Source organism: Mobula birostris, chromosome 1, assembly GCF_030028105.1.
Source record: "Mobula birostris isolate sMobBir1 chromosome 1, sMobBir1.hap1, whole genome shotgun sequence".
NCBI lineage: Eukaryota > Metazoa > Chordata > Chondrichthyes > Myliobatiformes > Myliobatidae > Mobula > Mobula birostris.
This window is the reverse complement of record NC_092370.1, coordinates 121968911-121990245: the sequence shown is the minus strand read 5'-3', so window position 1 is coordinate 121990245 and position 21335 is coordinate 121968911. Positions and strand designations below refer to the sequence as shown.

General features: G+C 43.1%; 1 protein-coding gene across 1 annotated transcript in view; it reads right to left on the bottom strand.

Moving 5' to 3' along the window:
* Positions 1 to 4766, bottom strand: part of galr1a (galanin receptor 1a) — a 34150-nt gene extending 29384 nt beyond the window's left edge. Inside the window, exon 1 of the mRNA XM_072248181.1 lies at positions 4122 to 4766. Within this exon, the coding sequence (XP_072104282.1) occupies positions 4122 to 4766 (645 nt within the window). The remainder of the gene's footprint in view (positions 1 to 4121) is intronic.
* Between the last annotated feature and the right edge of the window lie 16569 nt (positions 4767 to 21335).

The window sequence follows — 21335 nt, the reverse complement described above, 5'->3', positions numbered from 1 at the left end:
GAGGGACAGGGATCACATGCAGGCAGAAGACATTTAGTTTAACTTGACATCATGTTCAGCGCAGATATTGTCGATTAAAGACCTGTTTCTGTGCTGCTCTGTTCTATGCTCCACGTATATCTAAGAATATTAGCCAATAACTTTCCCATTCTTATACAAAACCCTGCATTGTTTGATATGCTAGCTGCATCATGACATACGAGATGAAAAAGGGTGTATTAATATTATAATTCATCTAAAGCTGCACAATAAGTGATAGAAGCTTTCTATGAGGTTTATGATTTCAAATTGAATTGATGAACTCCAATAAAAAGAGGGAAGCTCTATAAGGCAAAATTAGAGACTGTAAGCATTTTAACACACCATATTAAATCAGACTTGGGGAGAGTCTAATGCAGGGACAAGAGATTGGTTCAATCTCGCTTTCAATAATGATTGCTCAGTTCAAGCATCGAGTGTGGGCACTGCTGCAGAAACTGACACTGAAATGAAATATCGTTTTTTTTATACATACTGTAGGTGTGCAAGGTGGTCAATTTACAATGAGAATCTCATTTGAGATCTTGTCGGTTATCTTGATGATACTCCAAGAAAAGCTGCAGCTATACAATCAAAACAAATGCGACTACAGCACTCAAGCACCTTTGACAGCACAGATGGAAAAAATTGGTTAGAAGAAAGATTGTAACCGGGGTGCAGAGATTAGGAATAACCAGCAAAGAAGATAATGAGGGAGGTGAGGAAAATTGTTTTGTCTCAACAATTTGGAATGCATGCCCAGGAGGCATATTCGGGTATCAGAGGGACTTGGATTTTGTCTTATATTTGTTAGGCCAGTGGGAAAGAGAAGTAATTTTTATCTCTACTAGTGAGCTAGTACAGTCATGAATAACCAAATAGCCTCCTTCTATGCTGTCTGAATGTTTTTTTGAAGAGAGGTTAAACTCTGAGCATTCCCACTTGGAAAGTAAAAGTAAAGAGTAACACAAAGATGCTGGAAGAACATGAGAGTATCTATGGAGGAAAATGGACAAGGTTTCAAGTGAAAACCGTGATTCCACATCTGCAGTCTCTTGCATCATCAAAGGATAATTCAACAAATGATCTCGCAGATCCACTCCCTCAGTGTGCAATAAACTCTGGTTCTGAACTCATTGGATTATTTCCATAGAAAACATGAAGGTGTTTCCACAAAGCACAGAGTGAACTATTGCCCAGTCCTTTCATTTGAAGGATAATTCAGCATAGTCCTTCCCACCAACATCCAAAAGCAACACATCATCCTGCTGCTTCAATCTATCGAGGAATTAAAAAGGCAGGGCATTTAATCCAGGTTTTGGGTTGAAACCTGACTTTTTTTTTGTCTTTCCCATCACTACCTGAATGCACTGGGCTAGAAATTCTTTTCAGTTAGCAATACAAAACGGTTAGCATTGGATAGGAGCTTTACTGTAGGATTGTTTGAAATGGAAGGGGCAGAGGGAAGTCATTCAGACCAAGGCACAGCTATCTTGCCTACTCTCACTTCCCTGCTCTAGATGTGTACCTTGCAGATTATCACATGTCAGAGAGCTCATCCAAATACCACGTGGTTTTCAGCTCCACCACATGTTCTAGACACTCCCCTCCTTTTTCCTCATCTCCCCTCCAGTCCTTCCCCCAGTCACTTTAGATCTTTGTCTCCTGGTTGTCAAGATTTTTACAAAGTCCCAATCTACCTCAATGACTCCTCACTGCTGCAAGGTAACATTGCCTCTAATTCCTCACTGGTAGCTTGTCAGAGTGACATTGCTTCATGGTGAAGCTAGATATTGAGCTTTAGTTCAGCCACATGATACTGGGCAAAGTGGATCAAGGGAGTATTATAGTCTGTCCAGGTCTGATCTCCATTTGACGATTTGAGAATGATGGCACATAACATATCTCTGAGATGATCATGCTCTCCCTATGCCAGGGTGAATTCATTGCGTAAACCAGTTGATAATGAGGAGGGAAGCAACTTTTACTTCACTCATCATTACTGCTTCCATTGACAATACCTTTTCTTGCTTCTCAATTCAATCTCCTGTGGCCAACCATCCTATTCGAAAGTCAGCAAACAGGAGTTCAGATGAAACAGTCTTACCCATGTCCTTACTCAGCAACCAAGAATGCTTCTGATTTTCAAACACCTCCAGGGGCTTGCACACACCCACTCCCTCACAATTGCCACTCTCTTCAAGCTCCCCAGAACTGGCACTTCTCCAAATTCTGGCCTCTTCTCCACTGCAAAATATAGGCTCTTCACCAAACACAACCAAGCTAAGCCTTTGAGGTCTCACTTTAAGTTACTATCTATTTAAGATTCTCTTTCATGCCTCTTTCTTTTATCAAGCTTTTGTTCATTACATCTAATACTCTTTAAGTGGCTTAGTGTCCAATTCTTTTGTTTGATAATGCAAACTTGACACAATTTGAATGTTTTAATTACAGAGGAGCATGTTATATAAATGTCATCCCCTCAAAACTAATCAATAAGTTTCAAGACCTTTTCTTCAATACCTCTTTGAATTGGATCCTCGATTTCCTCACTTGAGGACTCCAGTCAGTTTTGATTGGCAACATCTCCTCCACAATCTCCATCAACACAGGTGTACCCCAAGGCTGTGTCCTTAGCCCCCCTGCTCTATTTGCTTTACACTTATAAGCACAGTTCTAATGCCATATATAAGTTTGCTGATGACAACACTGTTGCAGGCCAAATTAAAGGTGGTGACAAATCAACATATAGGAGGGAGATTGAAAATCTAGCTGAATGGGGCCACAACAAAATGCTCTCACTCCATGTCACAAAAACCAAGGAGCTGATTATTGACTTCAGGAGGAGGAAACTAGAAATCCATGAGCCAGCCCTCACTGGGGGATCAGACATGGAGAGGGTCGGCAAATTTAAATTCCTCAGTGTTATCTTTTCAGAGGACCTGTACTGCACCCACGAAGAAAGCAGGGCAGCAACTCTACTTCCTTAGGGGTTTCTGAAGGTTCAACATGACATCTAAAACTTTTGACAAACTTCTATAGATGTATGGTGGAGAGTATATTGACTGCTACATCATAGCCTGGTATGGAAGCACCAATGCCCTTGAACCGAAAATCCTACAAAAAGTAGTGGATACAGCCCAGTCCATCAGGGTAAAAGGCCTCCCCACCATTGAGCCCATACATCTGCATGAAACATTGTTGCAGGGAAGCAGCATCTGTCATCAGGGACCCCCACCAACTAGGTCCCACTGCTGCCTTCAGGGAGAAGAAACAGGAGCCTCATGACTCACATGTTCGGGAACAGTTATCGTCCATCAACTATCAGACTCTTGAACCAAAGGGGATAACTTCACCCAACTTCACATGCCACACCATTGAACTGTTCCCACAACCTAGGGACTCACTTACAAGGAATCTTCATTTCATGTTCTCAATATTTATTTCTTATTATTATTATCACTATTTCTTTCTTTTTGTATTTGCACAGTTTGTTGTCTTTTGCACGATGGTTGAACACCCAAGTTGGTGTGGTCTTTCATTGATTCTTTTATGGATTTATTGAGTATGCCTGCAAGAAAATGAATCACAGGGCTGTTTATGGTGACATATATGTACTTTGATAATAAATTTATTTTGAACATTGTATCTGTGCTACTCCATCAGCCAGCCCTGTAGGTCACAGCTCCTCAACCAGATAGTGTACCTTGTTGCAAGTGCAACATTTACTGCCGGTGAGATCCAAACCGCCTAGTGCATTATACTGGGAGCAGATATGGGTTTTTAACTCCTTATAACTACTTACATCAAATGCTTATCTATGATTCATGTTAATATATAAGTTACTGCTAATTGCAGTTTGCCCTTATCCTGCAATCAAAGTCGAGTTTGTTGTCAGGTATATGTATGCAGTGGTACAATAATAAACTAACGGCAGTATCACAGGCAAGTAGCATCAGATACGCAATAGTCACATGGAAAATACAAAGTAAACATAAATTTTACAGAATTGTGCAACATCAGAACAAAACTGACTATTACAGTGCAAAGTGGTGAGAGTGTTGCTATACTGAGCTAGTGACTGGAGCAATCCCGGGACTTACCTTGGCGTAGCAATAGCAGATGAGGAGCAGAGGCAGCAGGTAGCCAACCACGAAGGTGGCCACCTTGTAGATTCGTCTATAAACGAGGAAAGTCCACAAATCCCAACAGAAGGGGCCCTGGCCTTTGATGTGCAGTAGTACGCGGTAGTAAGCTTCAGGCGACGCGGCGGCCAAAGAGAGCACCCAAATAAGCAGGACTCCCATGACTGTGTGCCTGGCCACCCGAATGCAGGAGGACTTCCTGGAGTGGACGATGGCAATATAGCGATCAACCGCCATGGCCGCGAGAGAGAAAATGCTGACCAGCATTGACACGGTAAAGAAGTAGTGGACGAACTTGCAGAGGAAGCGCCCGAAGACCCAGTGGGGCAGGAAATAGTAGGTGGACTGGAACGGGATGCAGAAGAGTAGGTAGGACAGGTCGGCGATGCTGAGGTTGAGGATTAAGATGTTGGTGGTACTTCGAGGCTTGCCCGGGGAACTGCGAGCCAACACCGTGATGACTAGAGAATTGCCGAGGACCCCGAGGCAGAAGATAAGGCTGAAAACGGGGATGATGATGTACCCGTCCGTGCCGATCTGACTGCCTCCTCCCGCAGCCTCCACGCTCTCGTTCAACCCCAGACTGCTATGGTTCAGTTCCATCCCTGTACCTGTAGATTAAACAAACTAGCAATAACAGTATCGTTAATGCCTACAGCACTTCCAAGCTTTAGTTTTCTCTTTCTCTCTCTCTCTCTCTCTCTCTCTGCTTTACACCAGGAAGGCTTTGCAAAGTTGTTCGAAGTCGGTGCGCTCGACAAGTTAAATTATGCCCGTTTAATTATGTATCAGATTTAGACGCAAACCCCCCCCCCCCCCATCACCACCACCTGAATGGCTGGCTACCCCTTTTAAACTCACTCGTCTCCTCCGACTCTCCCGCGACTTCACTCTTGCCTGTAGTTCCAAGCAGTTTTGATTTGTGTTGCTTCACCCTCCCAGAAGGTTCATCTACTGCCTCCTCTCTATAAGTCTGTTCCTGGGGTTTGCAGTCACACAGCGAAGCGGCTGATACTTGCACAGACTCTTTTAAAGGGGATGTTAGACTGCAGATGAAGCGCAGCTTTTCCCTCACCACGGAGCTCCAGACACCTCCTTCTAGCCCTCCTCTGCTAAAAAAAAACGCCCATCGCCGTCAATTGCGAGACAAGTCTCCCTTAGTCTGAAAGGTGGGGTTCTACTAATAAATCGGACCTGATTTGCTCAGTTACAGTTCATAAAACATTCCAGTGTCACGTAATATGTTTCCACTGGATTTCAGGTGGAAAAAACTCAACCCCAAACGTTTACAGTTCATTTCCCTCTACAGATGCTGCTTGACCCTCTCAGTTCCTCCAGCAGTCTGTTCTTCGCAGCAGATTCCAGCATCTGCAGCCTCGCCTGTCAGTTTAAGTAGAATATCTGATATGCAAAATATGGAAGAGACTGTAGGTGCTGGAGTCTGGAGCAACAAACAATCTGCTAGAGGGGACTCAGTGGTCTAGCAATATCAGTGGGGTGGGGTAAAGTAGGCATATTGATGCAGGATTTCCACCTGAAACTTCATATAGAACATGGAGCTTAGAAATCTACAGGCCCTTCGACACATGGTTGTGCCGACCATGTAACCTACTCTAGGAACTGTCCAGAATTTCCCTACCACACAGTCCTCAAATTTTCTAAGCTCCATGTACCTAAGAGTCTCTTAAAAGACCGTGTTGTATCTGCCTCTACCACTGTCATTGCAGTGCATTACCACTCTCTGTGTAAATACTTACCTTTGATATTCCCCCTGTGTCTCTTTCCAAGCACCTTAAAACTATGCCCCCTTGTGTTAGCAATTTAAGCCCTGGGAAAAAGCCTCTGGCTATCCACACGATCAATACCTTTCATCATCTTATACACCTCTATCAGGTCACCTCTCATCCTTTGCCACTCCAAGGAGAAAAGGCCAAGTTCACTCAACCTATTCTCATAAGGCACATTCTCCAATCTAGGCAACATCCTTGTAAATCTCCTCCGCACTCTCTCTACAGTATCCACATCCTTCCTGTAGTGAGGTGACCCAAAGTGAATACAGTACTCCAAGTGCGGTCTAACTAAGATCTTATATAGCTGTAGCATTACCTCATGGCTCTTAAGCTCAATCCCACAGTTGATGAAGGCCAACACACCATATGTCTTCTTAACCTGTATACCTGTGCAGCAGCTTTGAGTGTCCCATGGACATGGACCTCAAGATATCTCTGATCCTCCACACTGCCAAGAGTCTTACCATTAATATTATACTCTGTCTTCAAATTTGACCTACCAAAATGAACCGTTTCACACTTATCTGGGTTGAACTCCATCTGCCACATCTCAGCCCAGTTCTGCATCCTATCAATGTCCCGCTGTAACCTCTGACAACACTCCAGACCATCCACAACACCCCTAAATTTTGTTCATCAACAAACTTACAAACCCACCCTTCCACTTCCACATCCAGGTCATTCATAAAAATCACAAAGTGGATGGGTCCCAGAACAGATCCCTGAGGAATACCACTGTTCACTGACCTCCATGCAGAATATGAATCATCTACAACCACTCTTTGCCTTCTGTGGGCAAGCCAATTCTGGATCCACAAAGCAAGGTCTCCTTGGATCCCATGCTTCCTTACTTTCTGAATAAGCCTCGCATGGGGAACCTTATCAGATGCCTTACTAAATGCATACACACTACATCCACTGTTCTACCTTCATCAATGTGTTTTGTTACATCGTCAAGGAATTCAATCAGGCTCGTAAGGCATGACCTGCCCATGTCAAATCCATGCTGACTGTCCCTAATCAGATAATGTCTCTCCAAGTGCTTATAAATCCTGCCTCTCAGGATCTTCAATGACCTGTTTATTACTAAAGTAAGACTCACTGGTCTATAATTCCCTGGGTTACCCCTACTCCCTTTCTTGAACAAGGAAACAACATTTGCAACCCTCCAATCCTCTGGTACTTCTCCCGTCCCAGTTGATGATGCAACTATCATCACCAGAGGCTCAGTAATCTCCTCCCTCGCTTCCCATAGTAGCCTACGGTAGATCTCGTCTGGACTCATCGACTTATCTAACTCAATGCTTTTCAAAAGCTCCAGCACATCCTCTTTTTTAATATCTACATGCTCAAGTGTTTCAGCCTGCAGTAGGCTAGGGTCATCCCCACAATTGCCAAGGTCCTTTTCACTGGTGAATACTGAAGCAAAGTGTTCATTAAGTACCTCCACTGCCTCCTCCAACTCCATGCACACGTTTCCACTATCGCACTTGATTGGTCCTATTCTCAGACAGCTCATCCTTTTGCTCTTCACATACTTGTAGAATGCCTTTGGGTTTTCCTTAATCCTGCTCGCCAAGGTCTTCTCATGTCTTTTCCAGCTCTCCGAATTTCCTTCTTAAGATCCTTCCTGGCAACCTTGTAATTTTCTAGAGCTCCAACAGTACCTAGTTTCTTGAACCTTTTGTATGCTTTTCTTTGTAAACCCTTTATACATCATGGTTCTTTTACCCTACCATCCTTTCCCTGCCTTGATGGAATATTCCTATGCAAAACACCATTGCCATATTTATGCCATGTATTTCCATGAGAACATCTGCTCCCAAATTTCTGTCTAATAGCATCATATTTCCCCCTACCCAAATTAAATGTTTCCCAAATTGTCTGCTCCTCTCTCTCTCCAGTGCAGTGGTAAAGGAGATAGAGTTGTGATCACTACCTCCAAAATGGTCTCCCACAGAGAGATCTGACACCTGACCAGGTTCATTTCCCAATACCAGATCAAGTACAGCCTCTCCTCTAGTTGGCCTATCTACATATGGTGTTAGGAAACCTTCTTGAACACACCTAACAAATTCCACCCCATCCAAACGCTTTGCTCTAAGGAGATGCCAGTCAATATTAGGAAAGTTAAAATCACCCATCACAACAACCTTATTATGTCATGGTCCGGTCCATGAAGTCCGTGTTCCGGTTCACCATCCGATCCATGGTTCCATGTTCCGGGGTTTCTGGTTTTCCCCAGTTTCTGTTGTGGGCACATGATTCTTGTTTTGAGGCTGAGACATAAATACCTCTGGAAACCAGGGATTCCCTGCTGGACTGTTTTGTTCCCCTTCTTGTCTTTCCCCCCTTGCCTGACTCCCTGCCTGCTCACCTAGGCTGGATACCCTGCCTGTATTGCTGAAGTTTTCTGCTGGAGCAAGACCGGAGCCTTGTTAGGTCAAGGTAAGGAACTGTCTTTCATTGTGTGGAATTGCCTCTGTGTCCATGCCTTTGCTAGGAAGGTCTGGCCATTTGCTGCTACCTAGTGTTGGGAACTGTCTATGTCCTTGCCTTCGCTAGGTGGGTCCAGCTGTTTGTTGCCACCTTGTGTTGGGATCTGTCTTTTCATGTTCAGTGTTCTGTGTATGAGTCCTGGCCCTACGTCCTGTTCCCAAGGAGGGGTCCTGGATCTGTGTTATGCATATGAGTCCCTGCCCTACATCCTGTTCCCAAGGAGGGGTCCCGGCTCTTCTCGTCCAAGGCTCCATGCTCCTGAAGGCCCTTGTCCAATCTGTGCATAGTCCAGTTCTATCCTAGTCCTGTCCATGTGCTGTTACCTGTCCTTCTGTCTCGCCCTACCCAGGGGAGTTCCTCACCCAAGCCATGTCCAGTCCTGTAGCCTCGTCTTGTCCTTGCCTAGTTCTGGGGTCTGAGCCTAAGGCAAGACCCAGGTTTTGGGTCCTTGTCCAGTCTCTGGCTTGGAGTCCAAGCACAGGCTCCTAGTTCATGGTTCCTAGTCCTGGTCCTTCCTTCCCAAGCCCAGACTCCTTGTTCATGGTTCCTTGTCTGGTTTCCCTGTCTAGTCCATGTCCTAGACCAAGTCAGCATTCTTGCCCCTGCTCCTTGTCTGTATCCTGTCACATCCCTACTCTAGCCAAGTCCTGTTCCTTGGAGTTCAGTGTCTGTGTCTGGCATTTGGGTCTGTTCCCAATGCCTCATTATGAGATATTATTATTACACCATTCTAGAATCTCCCCTCCCTGTCTGCTCCTCAATGTCTCTGTTACTATTGTGGTGTACATAAAAACACAGTAGAGTTATTGCCCCCTTCCTGTTTCTGACTTCCACCCACACTGACTCAGTAGACAATTTCTCCATGATTTCCTCCTTTTCTGCAGCCATGATACTACAACTGATTTGCAATGCTACACCCCCACCTCTTTTGACTCCTTCCCTGTCCTTTTTGAAACATCTAAAGCCTGGCACTCTTAGCAGCCATTCCTGCCCCTGAGACATCCAAGTCTCTGTAATGGCTACAGCATCATAGTTCCACGTATCGATCCATGCTCTAAGTTCATCCACCTTGCTTATGATACTCCTTGCATTAAAATAGACAACTAACTGACTGAGTGCATCTTTGCTCTATCATATGCCTATCCTTCCTCACAAACTCCTTACAAACTATCTCTACTTGTGCTCCAACTGCCCCATCTTCTGCCTCTTCACTCCTATTCCCACACCCCTGCAAATCTAGTTTAAACCCTCCCCAATAGTATTAGCAAACCTCCCTCTCAGATGTTGCTGGATCTGCTCAGTGCCTCCAGAAAATGTTACTTAAGTTGGCAGAGGGATTCCAATTAAGGCGAGGTCTGTGGGAAAATAAGTGCACTTTTAGTAGAAAAAAATACATTCTTTATGTTAGACTTACATTAATACCACACCCTTCCCAGTCCCTGGAGTTCTAGAGACTGTAAAGCCAAACAAGTTCTTTCCCAGATAAAAGAAGCTACAAATGCTGGAAATCTGAAATAAACAAAGTGTCAGAACAATGGATTTCTTTGTTCTTATTGTGTACTTTCTTATATAATTTTGGATAATTTGTGTTCTTTTTCTTGTGACTGCTGTATCTTTATTATTATGTGTCTGTGATGTTGCTGCAAAGTTTTCATTGCTGATGTTCACATATGTACTTGTTCAAATGACAATAAACTCGACTGCCCTTGGTGGTGGTGGAGGACCGGCAGATTTTCCAGTCTATTGAATGTTACTGATACAGTATTAGTATTTTTCCAGTCAACATCAAGGAACTGAGAAACAAAATTATAAGTTGCTCTGAATACGCTGCTTTATTTAGCTCAATAGTCGGTCCCTTGTAAATTAGTAAGTTCCCCCATCAAAGCTCTTTGCTGCTTTCTGGACAACAGACCCAACCAGCAGGGGCATATCTATGGAAAATAGCGCTTACGGCAAGCACTGAAATTGTGCCTCTGTCCAAACATCTGACACCCATCTTTTAGATAACTTTACCATAATATCAGCTCAAAAATACAAGTCAAGCTTGTTAAGCTTTTAATTATCAAATTATGGCACTACATGAAAATTATAACTACACCTTCCTTGCTTTCACTGATGCAAATTGGTCTATGATGTGATCAAAGTCAGCTTTTTTCAGTTTCTTCTCACAGTCTGCCCTGACCCATGGAGGCTCTCAAATACGAAAGTATTAGTTTTAACTTGCTGAATGATCTCTCACAGCTGGCGATGGGAACTGCGATGGTTAGCATTATCTGAATAGCAATGCAAAGGTTGGGGAAGACGCTCTCATCTCCATACTGAACAATAAATTCAAGAAGCTCTTCAGGTCTTGATATTTTCATGTTGACCCGCCTTAATAGCAACATTCTGCAATCCAAAATTTCTTCATATAGCTGCTGTCCATCAACATCAGAGCTGTACAATTTGCCCAAATTTTCCGACTTCTTCTTTAGGTCGTTCTGTCGGCGCCATAACACAGTCCCTTGACATCGTGAAGGAACCCAAACTTGGCGTCAGTGTTGTGCAAATGAGCAAACCCTTCGTCCATTTCTCTGTGAAGATGGTCGAGTGTTCCCTTCATGACCCTTTCCATTTCCTCCTTAGTTGTTAACCCAGCATCTCTCGAGTTCTCATCAGCCATACGTTTATTTCGTCTCTGACGTCTTTCAACTTCAATATTCCATTCTTGACAGAGACCGACTCCTCCTTCAAGTGACTCACTGACCAACACTTCTCTTTCACCATAAAAATGACCTAGGGGGGCTTTCAAATCCAGGGCAGCATCGTGGAAGTTCATGCTAGGATCCTGTAGCCTCTTTTGAATATGGTCAATGCAAATGAGTACTTTGCTCCAAAATCCTAGCAAAATCAGAAAATCGTAACTCAACATGCGGTTGTACAGCTGCCTTGCATCACTTCTTGTTTCACTGATCTCATTTTCATTGTCTATCATGTCCTGGAGAACTTGAAGTATCTCTTCAAGGTGCTTGTTGACGGGCTTCACTGCTTCTGTCCTTGCACTCCACCTGGTTTCAGACTCTGACTTAACCACAGGCATGGCATTTTTGAGTTTTTCCCAGCGCTGTGTTGAACGAGAGAAAAACACGTAGAGAGCTTTGATGGTTACAAAAAACATGACCATCATTGTATCCTGCTTGGCTGCATGTACACCCACCAAGTTGAGTGATTGATTGCCGCAAGTCACAAACACTGCCAGGTTGTTTTTCTCACTTATTCTTTAATGAACACCACTTCTGTGTCTAGCCATCACAGCAGCATTGTCATAGCACTGTGACCGACAATTGTGTAACTCCATTTTGTCCTTTTCTAGTTGTTTCAAGATGTCTTCAACCAAGCTCTCAGCATCCTTCTGGTTTATCTGGATAAAACCAAGGAAGGACTCTCTAACACAGACTGTTTTCCTCTCAAGATCATCTTCCACATATCTCACTACTTCTGACATCTGCTCACGTCACGGTGTGCCTGATCAGGAGTCGAGTCGAATGTGAGACCATAGTGCTTGGCTTTATGAATGCTTCTCAGTAAACTCTGGTGAACAGTGGATGCCATCATGTGGATGAATTCATTCTGGACACCCAGTGAAAGATAAGACGTGGATCCAGGATGACTTTCCAAATGAGTGAGGTGTTCTTTTAAGACAGGGTCAAAGATGGCCAGTAGTTTCAGTAAGTCAAGGAAATTTCCCACATTGGAGTCATCGTCTAGCTAAAGTGACTCCATGTCCTTGCAAAGCCAGGTTCTGAGTCACAAGGAATTTTATGCAGTGAAGGATTCTCGTCAAGATATCACGCCACTTCTGCTTTTCCTTCTCAATCTGTGGCTGAAATACCGCGTCAATAACTCCTCTGTTTCCAGCTAAATTTCTTTCCATTTCTTTCCACTGTGTGAAGCATTCCCGATGATTCTTGGCATTTTCATGAACACTAATCCTTTCAGGTGCTTTCCACTGGTTGAGTTCACTTTCCTGCCCCAATGAGGATTGATGGTCTGACTGGGAACAGAGAAGACAACAGATACAAAATGCAGACTTTTTAGAAGGGGAATAGACCAGCCATAAGCGAGTCACTTCCTCACCACGACCATTTCCCAATTTCCTCTTGAACCAAGTTTTGTTCATTGAGCGGTTACTTGTTGGTAGGAAAGGCCCCTCGCTGTTCTGGAAATACTTCGAACCCGGCTTTATTATTTCTGTTCTCAACACGTCAGGCAGAATTGCTTTTCCAGTATCCGTGTCGAACTTCAGAAGTTCAATGTCATGCTGTTCAATCACTTCTGGTATGACAGTTCGAGTCTCTTTCTTGACACCATCCAGTTCACTAGGTTCAGTGTTGTCAGGTAAAATTTTGTCAATAAACTCAACATCATCACCACCACCACCATCATCTTCCCCTCCTGTCATATCCACATTCTGTGGCAGCCTCACTCTTAATCTCATCATACTCGGATTTATCTGACTTGACTTCCTCCTCGGCTTGTGATGCATTTGTACTTGATCCACCTTCAGGAGGGAGGAAAAGATGGCGGCGTGATGCAGCGCACGAGGCCGTTCCGAATAATATCGTATGTGTTAACTAGGGGGTCGTGCAAAATCCTGATTTGATGGAGACAGACATGAGAAGCACGGAGGAACACCTGGAGAAACTTCTGAAATGCCCGCTTCGCTGCTGCTGATACTGTGCAATTGAGAATCTCTGGAGGAGAAGGCCCCAAATCCTTGGCTTTGCCTATTGCCTGTTGCCGGGGCCGGGGTTGAAGCGCTTGGCAGAGACGGTGGGTTGGTGCTCAGTGTCAGAGAACTGGTTGGAGGCTCGGAGTTTTCAGACAGACTCGGAGTCGGACTGTGGTCGGATGCTTCCAGAATGCTGCATTGGCAGGTTTGCGGCACTGGAGGTTCACTGTCTGCGTGAGATGATGGGACCTTCGAGATGCTTTGAGACTTTTACCATGCCCGTGGTCTGTTCTTATCAAATTACGGTATTGCTTTGCACTGTTGTAACTATATGTTATAATTATGTGGTTTTTGTCAGTTTTTAAGTCAGTTTGTCATGTGTTTCTGTGATATCATTCTGGAAAAACATTGCATCATTTCTTAATGCATGCATTACTAAATGACAATAGAAGAGGACTGCATGTCCTCATAATCTAATCTAACAAACTTGTAGCAGGTGTAGACGATTCCATGGAACGTGTCGAACTACTTGTTCCAGGCTTTTCAAAGGAGGGCATGAAGAACTTGCTCGACTTCTTGACTTCCTCCGCCTCCAACTTTCGTCTCTTCCATCCTTCAGCTCCACTTTCCTCCTTCGTGAAGAAATGTTTCATGATCTTCTTACACAATGCTCTGAAATACGGTCATCCTAGCGCTTCTCACCCATGATAATCAAAGACAGATCATACATCTGAAGAAAAGTCTTTTTCCACTATCCGAGGATGGCTTGTCTGACTTTAGAAACTGCTCAGTGGCGCCCCCTTCAAGTGGCGCCCAGGGCATGTGCCATACCTGCCATACCTTAGATACGCCACTGCCAACCAGTTCCCCTCCACCACCACTCTCTACCATCTGACAAAACTGTTCCTCCCCCCTCAACAATTTCTCCTTTGGCTCCTCCCATTTCCTCCAAACCAAAGGTGTAGCCAAGGGCACGCTCATGGGCCTCAGCTATGCCTGCCTTTTCATCGACTCTGTGGAACAGTCCATGTTCCAAGCCTACACCAGTGTCACTCCCCAATTCTTCCTAAGCTACATCAACATCTGCATGGGTGCTGCCTCCTACACCCATACTGAGCCCATCAATTTCATCAACTTTGCCTCCAGCTTGTCCATTTCTGACACCTCTTTCCTCTCTCTCAATCTCTCTGTTTCCATCTCTGGAGACAGTCGATCTACTGATAACTTTTAAAAGCCCACTGACTCTCACAGCTATCTTGACTACCACTTCTCACCCGTCACTTGTAAAAATGCCATCCCCTTGTTTCCTCTGTCTCCGCTGCATCTGCTCTCAGGGTAAGGTTTTTCGTTCCAGAAAACTGAGATGTTCTCCTTCATCAAAGAAAGGGGTTTCCCTCCCTCCACCGTCAATGCTGACCTCACTTGAATGTCTTCCATTTTGTGCACACCTGCACTCACCCCATCCTCCCACTGCTACACCAAGGAAAGGGCTTCTCTTGTCCTCACCTACCACCCCACCAGCCTCTGCATCCAGCACATAATTTTCCATAACTTCCACTATCTCTAACGGGATCCCACCACGCACATCTTTCCCTTCGCCCCACTTTCCCCTTTCTGCAGGGATCACTCCTTACACGGCTCCCTTGTCCACTCGACCCTCCCGACTGACCTCCCTCCTGGCATTTATCCTTGCAAGCAGAACAAGTGCTACACCTGCCCCTACACCTCCTCCCTCACGACCATTCAGGGCCCCAAACAGTCCTCCCAGGTGAAGCAACACCACCTATGAATCTATTGAGGTCATCTTCTGTATCCAGTGCTCCCAGTGTGACCTCTTGTACATTGGTGAGACCTGGCATAGATTGGGAGACTGCTTCATCGAGCACCTTCGCTCTGTCTACCACAAAAAGCAGGATTTCCTGGTGACCACCCATTTCAGTTCTGCTTCCCATTCCATTCTGACATGTCAGTTCAAGGTATCCTCTACTGCCATGATGAAGCCACACTCAGATTGGAGGAGCAACATCTTGTATGGATATTGGGGTAGAGTCTAACCAGATGGCATGAACACTGATTTCTCAAACTTCTGCTAATAGCCCCCCCCCTCACACTTCCTTCACCAATCCCCATTCTTGTTTCCCTCTCACGCGTTCTCTTCTTACCTGCCCATCACCTCCCTCTGGCGCTCCTTCCCCTTCCCTTTCTTTCATGGTCTTCCATCCTCTCCTATCAACTTCCTCCTTCTCCAGCCCTTTATCTCTTTAGCCAACCAACTTCCCAGCTCTTCACTTCATACCCTCTCCCTCTCCTGGTTTCACATATCAACCTGCCACTTTGTACTTCATCCCCTCCCCCCGCTTCTTATTCTGAATTCTTCCCCCTTCCTTCCCAGTCCTGATGAAGGATCTTAGCCCGAAACGTCAGAAGTATACATTTTTTCCATCGGTGCTGCCTGCCCCGCTGAGCTCATCCAGAATTTTGTGGGTGTTACTTTGGATTTCCAGCATCTGCAGATTTACTTGTGTTTGAAATTAATAAATTGGTTTATTGTTGTCATGCATACCAAGGTGACAGTGCAACACATTGTTTTCTATGCATCCTTACAGATCATTTAATTACAGCAGTGCTTTGAAGTAGTAAAGTCTTAAAGCTGCAAAGTAAGTGCAATGCAGGTAAACAAAAAGGTGCAAGGCTATAAAGAGGTTGACTGTGTGGTCAGGACTTAATTGTATTGCACTAGGGGACCATTCAATAGTCTTATAACAAAGGGATAGGCTATTGAGCCTGGTGGTGTGTGCTTTCAGACTTTAGCATCTTCTGCCTGATGGGAAGGGGGAGAAGAGAGAACATCTGGGGTGGGTTGATTATGTTGGCTGCTTTACAATGGCAGCCAGAAGTGTTGACATGGGCATGGAGTTGAGGCTGGTTTGCGCAGTCTGCTGAGCTGTGTCCATAACTATCTTTGTTCAAGCTGCAGCAAGGCAAGGCTTAAGATCATGTCCAGGCAAGGATAGTTTACAGATAGTGTGCATTCAGCAGAGGCAAGAAAAGTCTTTGAAGAACATAGTGGACCTTTGCACATCAGAGGACCAGAGCCATTTGGCAAACCAAGACATGATAAGGATGAAAATGAATGAATCTTGCATGACACCTACTATTTGGTCAGTGACTTTACTAATTCTGAAGCTTTATTGCCCTTTAACAGGAAGATTCTAATGACGATTAATACATGTATTATTGAAGTGTAATTGATGATTGATTATGCAAAAAGGGAACCTGAACATACATAGGATTACCAGTTGGTCAATATCCATATCTGCTGGTCAATTTCTGTATAAAAAGTAGCGTTTCTTTCTTCAAGCCTTAGAACAGTTTGGTGGCAGAGACAATGCACAAGTAAATAAAGTATGAATGAGGAATGAGAGCAAGTTTTCAGTAATTGGCAACAACACCTTCAGTTAACATAGTAGTTGGCAAGCTATACAAGACTGCACTAACCTTAAAGCACAGTTGCAGCATTTCTTGTATTGGGGTTACACATTCCTGCGGCAAAGCTCCTGGAATTTCTCTGCGAAGGGAGATAAAAGCTGAAGCGAGAAGACTAATCCACTTGTGATTCCTTCAGCATTTTACTGGCCAAAGCAGAGCACACATCTACTTCCCAAACTCTGATATCAAGAACATTCAATTTTTTTTCTCACAAGTTCCAAAAAGACAATCAAAATTACATTCTGTGAGCCTCTTTTTAGTGCATAAGAACAGGTGACTATTTTAAATTAAATACAAAAAGGTGCAAATACTTTAATATGAAATTAGAATAAGATGCTGGAAATACTCAATGAGTCAGGCGACATCTGTTCAGAGAGAAGCAGAGTTAATATTTCAGGTTAATGGTGTTTCTTCAGAATGGAAAAAGTAAGAAGATAAACATGTTTTATGTTGAGTGAGAGGAAGAGTAGAAGAGATAAAGGAATTATTTGTGATACAGTAGAGAGAAGGGGTGTCCAGGGGACTCATCTGATTTTGGTACTGTCTCATTGATCATAGCTGGTCTATTTGAAGAAGTGTAGACAGAGGGAAATAGATTGAGGAAAGGTCCATAAATAAGGTGGGACTATGATACCTGTATTACTTTGTGAAGACAGTAATATTTATCAACAAGGTACTTATTGCAACCAAACAGAGTCAATAATGTTTTCCATGGTAAAATACATGACATGTGGTTTGATATTTTTGCATGAAATAATCGTAGTTAGTTTGGACCGCTAATAGTTCAGTACCTCAGGGGAAAGAAGACAAACTGACCTGTCAGACATTCCCTCCACCTGCCCCTCATTGCCAAGTTGGGGACTATGGGGAGAGCCAGAAAGAAAAGTATCTGAGTCGGGTGTGGTCGTTAGTGATCTATGGTGTACCAGTATCCCAAGATCAGAATCATGCTATCCATTATAACATTAAATTGAGAACAATGTTAATTCAGAGGGCAGGATTGCCCTCCTTAATAAACCCTTCTTACTGGTCAATGTGACATACCTGGTTAATTATTAACACTGCCTTGCAACACTGACAGATTTGTATTTAATGCTGCAGCTTTGATTTCTTATTGACTGTAATGTCTATCTGACTTTGATGACACTGCTCATTTTCGTCATACCCGGGGAGAATTTTACAGGTTGCATGCAGCTAACTGATATTTCTGCGACTCTCAAGACTGGTATTAGTGCTTGTTTCAAAGCAAACAATATATGAGAAACAAAGTAATGGAAATACAGGTGCAAATTTTAAAATGAATTAAGAATCCAAAATGATAGCGATCATACAAATCTACCTCAGCACCCAGACTAGTGAGGTTGAGAGAGTGGTACTGCCCCAGTGCAACAGCTTTTCCACTTTTAAAAACTCTCCTGCACAGGTTTCCCATCATCGTCGGACATGATGGACAACTACCACCATACCAGCTTCTATACAAAACCATTTACACGAAGTACTGGAGGAACTCACCAGGTCAGGCAGCTTCTATGGAGGAAAATGAAGCACTGATTTCTCACACATTTCCAAAGGTAATTTCTAAAAATGTATAACTTGCGTTAATATCCGTTTATGGTAACTTTTGTTTGTCATGTTTGTAATGTACTGTTCTGCTGTCGCTGCAGAAAGTTAATTTTTATAGCGCTTTTAACTGCCTTAGTAAAGCAGCCAATATAATCAAAGACTCCACCTACGCCAGACAATCTGTCTTCCCTCCTGTCCCATCAGATTAAAAAAAAGCCTGAAAGCATGCGGTATCAAGCTCAAGAACAGTTTCTATCGCACTGTTATAAGACTACTGAATGGACCTCTTGTATAATAAGGAGAACTCTTGACCTCACAATCTACTTGTCACATCCTTGCGTCACATCCTTGCATCACATTGTCTGCCTGCACTGCACTTTCTCTAATTTTGCATTATTATTCTTATACTTTCCGCTTGTACTACTTCAATGCACTGTTTAATGAAATGATCTGTATAGATGGCATACAGAGCAAAGTTTTTCACTGCACCTCAATACATGTTCTCCAAGCAGATCACAAACTTGTTGTAGTTTGGAGGCTCGTGTGCCTCAATGACCCAGAGAGCTATGTTGGCTGGAGTCAGGGCTTAATGCTTTGGCTCTTGGTAGGGTCACCCAGGCCAATCAGGTCAAAGGGTAGAGGCAAGACTAAAAGTGGTCCACCGGTCCTCCATTTGCAGGGGTTCAGCTCATGGCCAACAATCCTGAAGGGTAAAACAAAATTGTTACAGAAACAACAATGAAGAATCCTTCTACATCTGAGTATGATGGTTTTCCTAAGCCTCCTCCAGAAAATGCATGACTGACAGCAACAAAAGCCAAGAGGAAGCTACTGATGTAATGCAGGAAGCCCTGAACACCACAAGAGATGGAGAACCTTCATTGCTGCCCTAAACTCCAGTGGCATAATGGGCAGTGTAAGTCAATACATGTGAAAATAATAACTTAATTTACCAACTTATCAATTTACTTATGCTGTGAGTTTGAATGCCTATAACAGTAAATTTGAACTTGAAAGACCATTGACCTGAAATGTTAACTCTGTACCCTTCTCTACAAGAGTAGTCTGATCTATTGATTATTTTAAACTATTACTGTTTTATTTCAGACTTCCAGCCTCTGTAGTATTCTGCTTTGCTATGCTTATGGCTGGAGTATTGACAGTTCATTCCAAGTACCTGCATGTCACTATAACAATTTTTTTTTTAATGCCTGTCTGTAATGAGATGAAAGATAGTGGTGGCACCTTGCTAGGCAATTTCAGAGGGAGGCTGAGACTAAATTATGTTGCTGTGTGTCTGGAGAATATACACGTTAGCATCCCTCCCTAGGGAGTGTCAGTGAGTCAAATTTTGTTTTACGGCAGTCTGTTAGTGTCGTAACTACGATTACTGATACACTCAAGCCCTCATAGATCAAATCATTATGTCAGATTTATTTAATCAACTAAATTCAAATTTCCTGGATCATTAGTCTAAAAATCTTAAGCACAATGCTCTTTGATGTGGAGAAGTAATATATGTTTGAACAAATGGTAGTCTTAAAAGAGAAAACAACAAGATACCAGCTATTCCCAGCAAGATCTTTTGCTGCAGATTTTATTACCATGACATTCTATCGCTGTTCCTGACAAGTCAAGATAATCTTCAATATCCAAACAACAAAGCCTGTTATGTCCATGTGTCAAGCTGCCCTGGAAGTGGTTTCTAATTCTAACATGGATTTAATGAGTCCACACAGATATCTATCGTGTTCCCTAGTCCAGCAGAAAGGTTTAATGTCAAGATGACTATTTTTGCATTAAAGTTCATTTCAGTGCTGTTTAGAATTGATTTGTTACACTTTTGTTCTATAATATGCCTTATGCATAAATTTCTTTATCATTATTTTCTCCATTTGCCAAAGGAAGATGCCTGGTAGATTCATTACCTTTTTTAATATGTTAACAGGAAGAGGCCACAAACACATGAATAGCCAGCATGCAAAGTAATGCCCGTATAGAGATCTTCCAGTGGTGCCTAACACAGTGCTGGCTGTTATGGTTTTAAGTTCTGTTTATATTGTGTGGCTAAATATGTGGTTTTTGTGGAACTCAAGAATTACTTTCATTTGTGAAATCCTCATGAATATAAGAGATTCAGTGCCTTCAGATTTATTTCCTGTGTTTGTCTGTGATATATAGGATTTATCACTAAAGCTTCTTCCAACTGAGAGTAATGATGCTGGCCGGAAACAGCCTCTGCAGAAGGTATCGAGGCAAGTGAGCAGGTGCTCTAGTATGCTAGAGATGCGGAGGCTTCTATACTGCTCTCCTGACAATCTGAGTTTCAGATTTCTGCTCTCTCACAAATAAGATGGAGTTATTGCTACCCAGCAGGACTAACAAGGGTTATGCTCATATTTCTGCCTTTTGTTTCATTGAGACATGGTTTTACTCGGACATACCAGACAATTTTGTTCAAATGCCAAGATACCAGCTTGAACCATAGGGGATAACCTCACACAACTTCACTTACCCCATCATTGAAATGTTCCCACAACCAATGGACTCCCTTTCAAAGATGCTTCATCTCATGTTCTGGATGTTTATTGGTTATTTGTTTAATATTAATATTATTCCTTCCTTTAGTACTTGCACTGTTTGTTGCCTTCTGCACCCTGGTTGAATGCCATAGTTGGGTGGACTTCCATTGATTCAGTTATGGTTATTATTCTATAGATTTATTAAGTACACCCACAAGGAAATAAATCTCAGGGTTGTATATGGTGACATAGATGTACTTTGATAATAAATTTACTTTGAACTATTTAGACTGGTTCATAATAGCACAGTAAGCCGCAAATCGCGGGGTGGTGACTGGTGCATGTTTATAAATAACAGATGATGCAGGACATGTCTGTCATTCTTTCATTTTCCTCTGCTGATCTAGGGATTCTTTTCACTCATTGTAAACTATTCTACCTACCCAGGGAATTTCACTCTGTTATTCTCGCTGGTATTTATATTCCTCCTCACTCAAACACTCAATCTGCAAAATATCTGTTGCCTGATAACATTCATGTTTTGAAAATTAAATTTTTTATACTGTCATTTTCATTATGGAGGATTTTAACCATTGTA